Source organism: Brachycentrus maculatus, unplaced genomic scaffold, assembly GCF_059751285.1.
Source record: "Brachycentrus maculatus isolate JH-2025_06_01 unplaced genomic scaffold, ASM5975128v1 h1tg000157l, whole genome shotgun sequence".
Classification (NCBI taxonomy): Eukaryota; Metazoa; Arthropoda; class Insecta; order Trichoptera; family Brachycentridae; genus Brachycentrus; species Brachycentrus maculatus.
In genome coordinates this window covers 439433-449479 of record NW_028280910.1, presented here as the reverse complement: position 1 = coordinate 449479, position 10047 = coordinate 439433, and the positions used below count along the sequence as shown (strand labels likewise).

The window sequence follows — 10047 nt, the reverse complement described above, 5'->3', positions numbered from 1 at the left end:
TTTTGTTATTTAAAAAAAAACATATTCCCTCCTTCTCCGGGTCTAATAAGTTTTTTTTAAGCCGTATATAATAAATACAGACAGAAATACCGACATCCAGAGCATGTGTAAGACGGAGGATATCGTGAGTTGGGGGCGACAACGAAGGCGAAACTGGAATGAATATATAAACAGAATGTCAGAAGACAGACTTCCACGTATCGCCCTTCAAGGAATCCCTGAAGGACGCAGACCCCCAAGCAGATCTCCAAAAAGGTGGAATGACAGTTAGGACTCAACATCCCAAGAGCGACATGCGGAGGCACAAACAGATCCCTAGGATCTATAAAGAGAAGAAGAAGATTAATAAATACATAATAAATATTCAGTTTGTATTACTAGTTGATATAAACATATACTAAGTAGCGACAGTAAAGAAGACCTGCAGCGTCTAGAGTTGAAGGTGCAAAGTGTGTGCAAGGAGAGTGATCTGCTGATGAATGAGCAGCAAATCCAAAGTCATGTGTTTTGAAAGAGATGGATGTAGATTTAAATGTAAAAAAGTAGTTAATGGGGAAATTTCGGAGCAAGTAAATGATTTCGTATATTTGGAAAGAACGTATCATTGGTGTACTTGCAAAAAACGTTTACTCGAAAATATGCAATTTTGACTTTATGATGCATATTATAAAGTTTTCAACGATCTATAAACTGGCAAAATACATTAAATAATTTAAAATGTCATATTTATATGGTTTCAAAAGTAAGTTCAACAATAAGTTTCATAGCGGGTGTTTTATTCAAGCTAAAAGCTTTAAATAACAGGGATTATTCAAATAGGGATTTCAGACTTAACGTTTTTTGCAAGTATACCCACGATATATGGTATAATAAATATTTATTTTTTCACAAATGTTTTATTTGACCAGTGACCGGGATTAGTTGTTACTGACATCATCAGACTGGCGGGAGTTGATGGGGAAATATGAGAAGTTTGTTTTCTAGGAATTTAAGGATCGATAAAGATTAAGGAAAGTTTTTACCCTGGGAACAGAGGCAAAACGATGTATGATGGATGCTCCAATGGTGATATAAGGAAAGAATGCAAGGCTGAAATAAGCATTATCGATAAAATTAAGTGTGCTGACATGGTTTGGGCATGTGAATCGAATGAGTGAAAAAATAAGTCAAAGAAATTTATGAGGCGAATGTGGTTTGTAATAGAATAAGAGGAAGACCAAGAAAAACTTGACACGATCAAGTATTTAAAGCACTTGAAAGTGGTCGAGGAGTCTGAATAATCAGCGGGTATGTGTGAGGATATGCGTGAATGCGGATTATATGTACTTATTTATAAACATAAATATTTTATAAAAAATATATATACCTAAACACTTATTTATACAAAATTTTTGTGTTTCTGGGATTTTTTTCATGAGAATATGAAATATGAATAAAATTAAAATAAATATTTCGGACTTTTAATTTAATAATAAATATAAATATAAATAAAATAAATTAAAATATAATAAATATAATAATAATAATAATAAATTCGATGATTATTCTATCATAATATGATATGATTACATTCAAATATTACCTACTGCTCTCACTAAAATATAACAAATACATATTTATTTTTGTATACATTATTTTAAACGCACGTAACTAGGTAAGTCATGTGTCAATATGTCAATATATATACTAATGTTAAAATAAGTTTTTAATAAGAAGTGTATATTTAAAAATAGTTTTTTTTTATAAACGATTGCACAACAATTTTTAATACGTAGTATACATATATTTCTTCCTTAATATATGTATACTACGTATTAAAAATTGTAAAAATATTTTTAAAAAAAATACATATACTTACAGATACACACATTTTCATAATATATATATACATATATATATATATATATATATATATATATATATATATATATATATATATATATATATATATATATATATATATATATATATATATATATATATATATATATATATATATATATATATATATATATATATATATATATATATATATATATATATATATATATATATATATATATATATATATATATATATATATATATATATATATATATATATATATATATATGGTATATATACCATATATAAAATAGTTAGCTAGCTCCACCCTAAAGGATTTTTGGATAAATAAGGGAACGGGTGTTCTAGAAGTAAATTACCTCCAAATTCCAATAAAATATGATCAAACTCAACTCACTGCTTTTAATGCAGATACGTCTTCTTAATTATTTTGACAGCTAATGAACCATTTGATATCAGCAAACCACACAAGTAAATAAACAACATTCACTTTCAATTCACTGCCCGAATCGCGTTCACAAGCCGAAAACTGACGAATCACTCAACAATCGATATCTTTTAATTCAAGTTTCAAACCAAAACATCACAATATCTATTTTAAACCGTGTAAATTGCACAAAATCAACGAGGATCAATGTTTTCATGCCACCATTTTGGGTTTGACGTTTGTGACAATTAATTTTATTGACAAAATAACCACCCCCTCGCGATGAGCTTCAAAAGGAAAACGTTATTACGTCAACAATAACACACGAATAATGTTATCACGAAGGGAAAAATATAGTTGGAAATAATGCCGCTAGATGGCACTTTACTATAAAATGATTATAATGTTTCGTTTATCTGAGACAACAAATAAAAATGCTGATAAAAAATTATGAAAATTTGGTTACACATTATTTATTAGTATAACCAAAACTAACTTTCTTGTTTTAGTTATACTAATTAAATAAATAATGTACAACCAAATTTTCATAATTTTTTATCAGCATTTTTTATTTGTTGTCTCAGATAAACGAAACATTATAATCTTTTTATAGTAAAGTGCCATCTAGCGGCATTATTTCCAACTATATTTATCCCTTAAGTATAGTGCAAATTATTTTTATTTTAAAACATATATCGACGGAAACCACCTGCAGATCTACAGTATTTAGCGTATGGTAGAAATGTTTATGAATTTTTAGCTAGAATCACAAGTGTTTTTGAAAATTTTGGTATCTTAAAACAATACTATACTTTATATTATTATTCTATTATATGGTGACGTCTGAAAAATAAAATAAAGGATGGCACAATATTCTGCTATCATAAAACCCCACTTTTGGCTTATAAAATTCCTACCTACCCACATTTTATCTCCCCCACACTCCATTGACTAAGGAATTTTGTGCAGATAATTAAATATACAAAACCTGTACCATTTTGTTATTGGCGTCTAGTTTTCCTGTTGCAGCCCCTATGATAGATAGCCTCTTTTTAAAAGGAAATCTGGAAGTCTGAGGTATTTACAAGACTTACAGCATGTAATTGTTTGGTTTGAGTGGTCACTTCATGCACTGAGCAATAATAATAAACTTTTTTTACCTTTATTATTTCACATAAATTTCAGCATATGGAAATATAAAAAGATTTCACAGGAGCGTTCTTCAAAAGTGATTGAAATGGCAGTAGTCGGTAGTGTTAAATGGTACACTTTATAAAATTAAACAACTTTGTTTTAACCACTTTTTTATTATTAGTACACTTTCAACCAACCGGTTTCGACATCTAAAACCAAAAACTTCCACACACGCCATAAAAAATCCTAAATGTTTTTTTACGAGAATGTAATTAATTACGAGTATTTTAATGTTTTAGAATTTAATAAACCCCGATGATGACAAGGTTCTTGTCAAAACCGGTAGGTAAACGTGTACTAATAATAAAAAAGTGGTTAAAACAAAGTTGTTTGATTTTATAAAGTTTATAAAATGTGCCACAAAAGTATCTGCGAAAAACTTTCAAGAAATTAAATGATACATTCTAAAAATATGTATTCTATAAATTCTCCACGAAATTGCAATTTTTAATGCACAGCCCGGAAGGGCTCAATATCATCAATATAATTTGCAATAGGTGTACATCAGTACGTCATAGATAGCCCCACATGCTGAAAACAATATACTCGGGTGTGAATCGGGAGCTATTATTATTACATCAGTAAGTGTCGACGATATATTGAAATTATATAACTAGGAAAAATAGGGTTTATAAAAAAAAACATATTATTTTATTCGCATTTATTTTTGACTATACATATATTCAAACTCATCAATAATAAGCAGTTAAATATTGTCTAAAATGTATAATACTTTAATAGCTCAAGTACGTACACATTTCTTTAAAATTTTATATTTCAAATTCCCCGAAGCAACCCAGAGTAAAATCATACTAAGTAATTACAGTTCAACATATTAAGATACCTCAAAACTATTTCTGTTTGCAAATAATACTATTTAATATTTTTGATATTTAAACATTTGGTAAGTGAGTACTTGCAAACTAAACTGCATTGGAGGAGTTTTATTTTACATTCAATTTAAAGTTAATTATTAATCATGTTTGTATGAATATAAAATTAACTATAATTGTGACTAAAAAATATCATTCGCATGATTAAATATGATAAAACTGACAGCGGATTTTGGTTATTATTCAACAATTATTGTTACAAAATAAATTGTTAAGCCAACATTTTGTTTCAATAAATTTTAATTATGAAGTCAGTATTACAGATTATTAAATGAAACCTTTAAAAATGTGTATTTTTTTTTATTATTAGTAAATTTTTCAACAGTTGAATTATAATCAGATATTCAAAATCCCATTCCTTTGGAACTAATTTTCTTCAGACAATAACATTTGTCAATACTCTCCCTCCATTATGTATTATACCTATTTATTTTTTAACATTTTTCATAATGTGACATGCAAGTTAATTTAATATTTTATATTTCAAACATGGCTTTAAACAAAGATAGGTATTTTTGGAAATATTTTAGCAAATCGGAGTGAGAATGGCGTAAAGCACATATGATTTTTTAAATTAATTTACTGGTTTTCTAATAATATAATATTTTTTTTATAAAAGAGTTAAACATTCAAATCGTACGATAAATAAAAATTCATTATAATAAAAAAAATGTCTTTAAATTGTGCAGCATACTGAAAGGTTTGAAATACCTTATACTGTATAATGTAATTAAAGATATTTAAGTAAAAATTAAATACATTGATTTCTGAAACAAAAATATCTTTATTCAGTAACCAAGATGTTTATTGATTAATAATATCCCCAAAAATTTTATATTTTAATGCAATTTTAAACCATTAAGATTATTTTTATATATTATACATACTTGATTGATATTATTCATAACCGAATAAACTAACAATTATAATAATACTTTACAATAACCGATCTTCAACTATTTATTAAATTTGTTCACCTCGGAAAACTATTCATTCAAGTATTTCACATAGTACAGCTAAACTATACCAATAAAAACAAAATAAAAGGTTATAAGCTATATCAAACAGCCAAACAGGAAAATAATTTAGTATTTACAAAATGATGGAATGAACAGTTGTATATAATTACATATATATCTATAAAATATATTAAGAATGCATATAATATACAATTAATATTATTTAAAAAAAGGCTGTAATAATTTTTTTCCTACCAAAATTTTGTTTTGTTTTAATATGCTTGCTAAGAAGAAATAGATGTATGTTTTGGAAAAAATGTGGACTTTGAAGCATTTCTTATTATACATCCAACACATTTATCAAATGATTTTAACGATTTGTTTAAGATGCCTAAGGGTGGTGACTAACCGGAGCATTTCATCGTAACGTAACGTCGTAACATCGCTCGCGGCGAGCATCCTAAACTATGGATGGAGCACTTGGCTCGCTGTACTGACTGCCTGAATGCTCGCATCGTAACGTGTTACGTTACGACGAAATGGCTCCGGTCAGTCACCACCCTAATATGTTCAGTTGGTAAATGAACAGCTCTCCTCTGTGGATTTTGTAGACCTTTATCATCAATTGTACATAGGTATAGGTTAAAAATGATATATAACGGAAGAAAAAAATCTAGCATCAATATCATACAATTTTTTTTAAAGTAACTCCGATTGTAACATTGAATAAAATTGGTCTTTAGGCAACGTAGTCTGTTCAAATATGTATTACCATAATGTCGACAATGTTCCAGCAATGTCAAAAAAAAGATTAAAACATACTTTGGGATGACAACATCGAACAAAACAAAAACAAAAGCTTGATTTTATTTGTTTTATACAATATATTAAACACAGAAGTCACAAACTAGCCATTATTAGCCATTTTATGATTCTAATGCTGTTCACCAAATAATTACAATCTCATTTTACAAATTTTCTTCTAGTGACTCAATTATGGATGTTTTCAAGACAGAGGTTGAAATTTAATTTAAAATACCAGTTTTGTGTCCAATAAATAACATATTTAATATGATTTACAACAAATACTACAAAGTAACATTTTTGGAAAGGATTGGAAAGATTTACATTGTGACAGAGGAACGGCTGTTTACGTAGAATTGATGTCCCGAGAATAGGAGAGTGAAGATGTAGAGGCAGGCAGCGATCCAACAGTTGTAGGCATTCTGAAGAAAAAAAACATCCATCAATAAAAAGGAAAATCATAAATGCCCATGCAAAACTACACACAGATCTATTAAACTCATAATTTGAAGAATTTTAATTGATGTTTCAACGCAGATGAAGAAGAATATGGATACCTGGTATTTACCATCATAGGCTAGTTAAGTGATAAATTTTATTCACCGTTTGGATTCACCGTTTTACCCATGATTACCAACCACACTAATCAAATTTCGGAAGTTCAATTCAATTTACTTATTTCTAATTAACATACACATTACAAACTAAAATTTAAAGTATAATTAAAATGTAACTTTGTATTAAAATCACTATAAATATTTTTTTATAACTTAATTATAATGTCTACCGGTTTCGAAGGTAACCGCTTCTTTATCAAGACTGATTTATATGTTATTTTATTTATTGTTTCGGCATTAACTTTGTGGTAAGACACATGTCTTACCACAAAGTTATTAGTAAATAATAGCCGTACTCTCTCATGTAGAGATACCTCAAAAACTTCTTTTAGACTTTCTCTACCATAAAAAAGAAAAGTTCTCTTACCTGCTCATATCCCCTGTCCGCTTCAGAATAAAACTCTTCGATTGTGTTATAAGCATGTTCAAGAGGAAGCTCCTCCAAAAGTGCCACACTTCTTACGTAGAAAAATATCCCCATAAGAACCTGAAATGAACAAACCATTTGATTCATTTTCTTTAAATAATTTTGATTCACATATCGGTCACTCCTTTCAACAACGCCATATTTCAAAAATCGTCAATTTTCAGTTGTGCATGTTTTTGGAATACCCAGAAAATGTACTATATCCCAGCAAAAGCGGCATATTTTTAACTTAATATTTACCCGCTACAGGGCAGAAAGAGTTGTTTTTGCATTTCGAAGAAAAGGTATGCTTTAATTATCTTTTTTAAATATACTAAATATTTTTCAAATGGAGAAAAAAACTTTCAGGTTTTACCTAAAAAGATCTGATTGATAGAATTGATATTCACTTTTAAGGTAACTCGTTGGTAAAAAAAAGTATTAAAAAGAGCTAATTAGACAGACTTTCTCCTGCTTTTTTGAGGAGAGTCCTTCAGTTTTTCAGTCGCATCGCCAGAAGAAACGAGGACATCCTTGAAAAGTTAATGGTCATAGGAGGGGTCGAAGGTAGTAGAAGGAAGAAGATCACACTAGATGGACTGACCAAATCAAGGCTGCAACAAGTTCATCAGTGTTTGGTGGCGGTTTGGAGAGGTGGAGGACAACTACATAAAATGTTTTAGGACAAGGAGAGAGGATGGTCACGACCCTGAACAATGAGGAAAACGACGCAGAAGAATTATAGAATTTGTACTCGTACGCACATGAACATTTCAACCTTGAAGCAATATTGTATGGAAACGATTATAACTGATGCAACCAATTATACTGTGTTTTGAATATTGAAAGCATTAACTTTGTTGATCATATTGATATAATATTTTGAGAAATAAAAAGACTTGGTTTTTTGATAATGTGAGTGGATCAAAAAACAAAGTCTTTTTATTTCTAAAAATAATATAATTATACTGTGATCGAAAAAGATATTGTTAAGAGATAACATGGTTCGAAGACATGGCCTAGGTGACGTTGTCCTTGACAGAAGGACCTACAACCTGAGGACGAGGAGAGCTGACCTCAGCAGTCTACAAAGACGATAAGTTGGGATGTAGCCAGGAAGAAGAAGGAAAAGATATTGTGAGTCACAAAAGTGGCAGAATAGTGGTTAGCATGTTTGGCTACCGTGCTGGAAGCCTTGGGTTTAATTCTCAACGGGATCAAAAAAAGTTTGTCATTTTTCAATTCATTATTAATTTGATATCACCCTGGACTAAGACTGATCGTCTTGCTTTCATGTAATTAACGTTCAAGATAAACTGTTTTGACACAGTGCAGCTAAGGATTAGAAGGAAAAATATATAAAATATGTCTAGATTAAAAATGTCTCAGTATGTGAGCTATTATGATTTTTTTTAAACAAAATTATCATAATATGTGTCTATATATAAGTGACTCCTACAAAAAAAAATGCGTGCAAACATTTTGATACTGTGGTGTCAGGTACGCCACAAACTTTACAGCAAAAAAATTTAAATCTTAGATGTCTCTGCGAGTCATCATTATTCTAGAGATGTCTCAAAACTGTCAAAGACACTCAACCTTGGCAAGAAAAATTAGTAAGAAAATATTTGAATGGTAAGTTTATACAGTTACATCAAGAGCACGAAAGTGCGTTCATACAGTTGTAGCAGTTACAAAGTAAACCATCAGTCCTTTTCTACAGTCGATAACAAATGAAGCTAATTTATTGAACAAATCACGTAATTCACTCATAATAGCCAATGTCAGGAAAGTGGAGAAAAAAGGGGAAATATGGCAACCCTAACTACATAAAATGTTCCATACTGCAAGAATAGTTCTTGTGGAAACTATACTCAACTCAAACTCAGTGTAAATCAGTTTCAAGTTGACTACACACGATCATGCACACCTTGTGACTAGCGACCCCCAATTAATAATTAAAAAGAAGTACCTAATTTTTGTAATGAGGACAAATCCGAATAACAAAATAAACTATATGTATTTCAAGACGGCGTAACTAGGTCTGCTGTAATGTAGACTATCCTAAGTATTAAAAAAAATAAAAAACAATTGTGTAATACAATATTTTTTTTTAATGAAATCTTAGAGTAAACAATGAATACGTTTCAAAATATAGAGGTCGAGGTTCAAATTAGTATTAGATGTAAAGGTAAAAAATTAACATTTTATGGGCTTTCATCTCCTGGTGGATTTTGGGAAAAATGAAATAACATTTTGAAAGATATACTTAATATATAAACACGAAATGTTTAGTAAATGCGATAAAATCGAACGTCAATACTGCAGAAGTGCGAAGAACTAAAATACACAGTAAAAATATGGATTTATTGCACACCTATCGTTATTATTATTCCAATACATTATTATGTCTACTTACCAGTTGGATAATACCCCAAACACTGATAATCAGAAAACAGAGGGATAACTTAGGCCCGCAGATTTTCATCGTGGATTATTGTTTAAACCAAATAAACTGGAAGAAACCCGAGTCCTGAATATCTGAAATGTCAGCCGCCCAATACCTACAGTCGCTCATGTGATATGTGATATGAGTGTTGCAATAACCGAAAAAGTGTAATAATTTATAAATAACGGGGATAGTTGCTTTTTTTTTATAAATATCTTCCCTATTTAAAAAAAAACTTTACAATAGTGTTGAAGATATTGTTTTTTTAAAGATACATATTTTTTATCATTATATCGTATGTAAATTATTTAAACTCTAATTCGTCAATATTTTACAAACGGGAGTTTTTTTTTATGTTTACATAATATTATGTTGTTTAGGTATTATATAGATATTTCAAAATCTATTACCGTACGTACACGTTTTTAATGCCTTTTTTTAAGGAGTTTATTT

General features: G+C 29.2%; 1 protein-coding gene across 1 annotated transcript; it reads right to left on the bottom strand.

Annotated features, from left to right (window-relative positions):
- Positions 1-5578: 5578 nt before the first annotated feature.
- RNASEK (Ribonuclease kappa) lies at positions 5579-9732 on the bottom strand. The gene is made up of 3 exons (XM_088261524.1): positions 9565-9732; positions 7107-7226; positions 5579-6544 (listed from the first exon to the last, which is right to left on the bottom strand). Exons 1-3 carry the CDS (start codon positions 9631-9633, stop codon positions 6443-6445), a joined length of 291 nt encoding a protein of 96 aa, XP_088117650.1. The 5' UTR covers positions 9634-9732; the 3' UTR covers positions 5579-6442.
- Between the last annotated feature and the right edge of the window lie 315 nt (positions 9733-10047).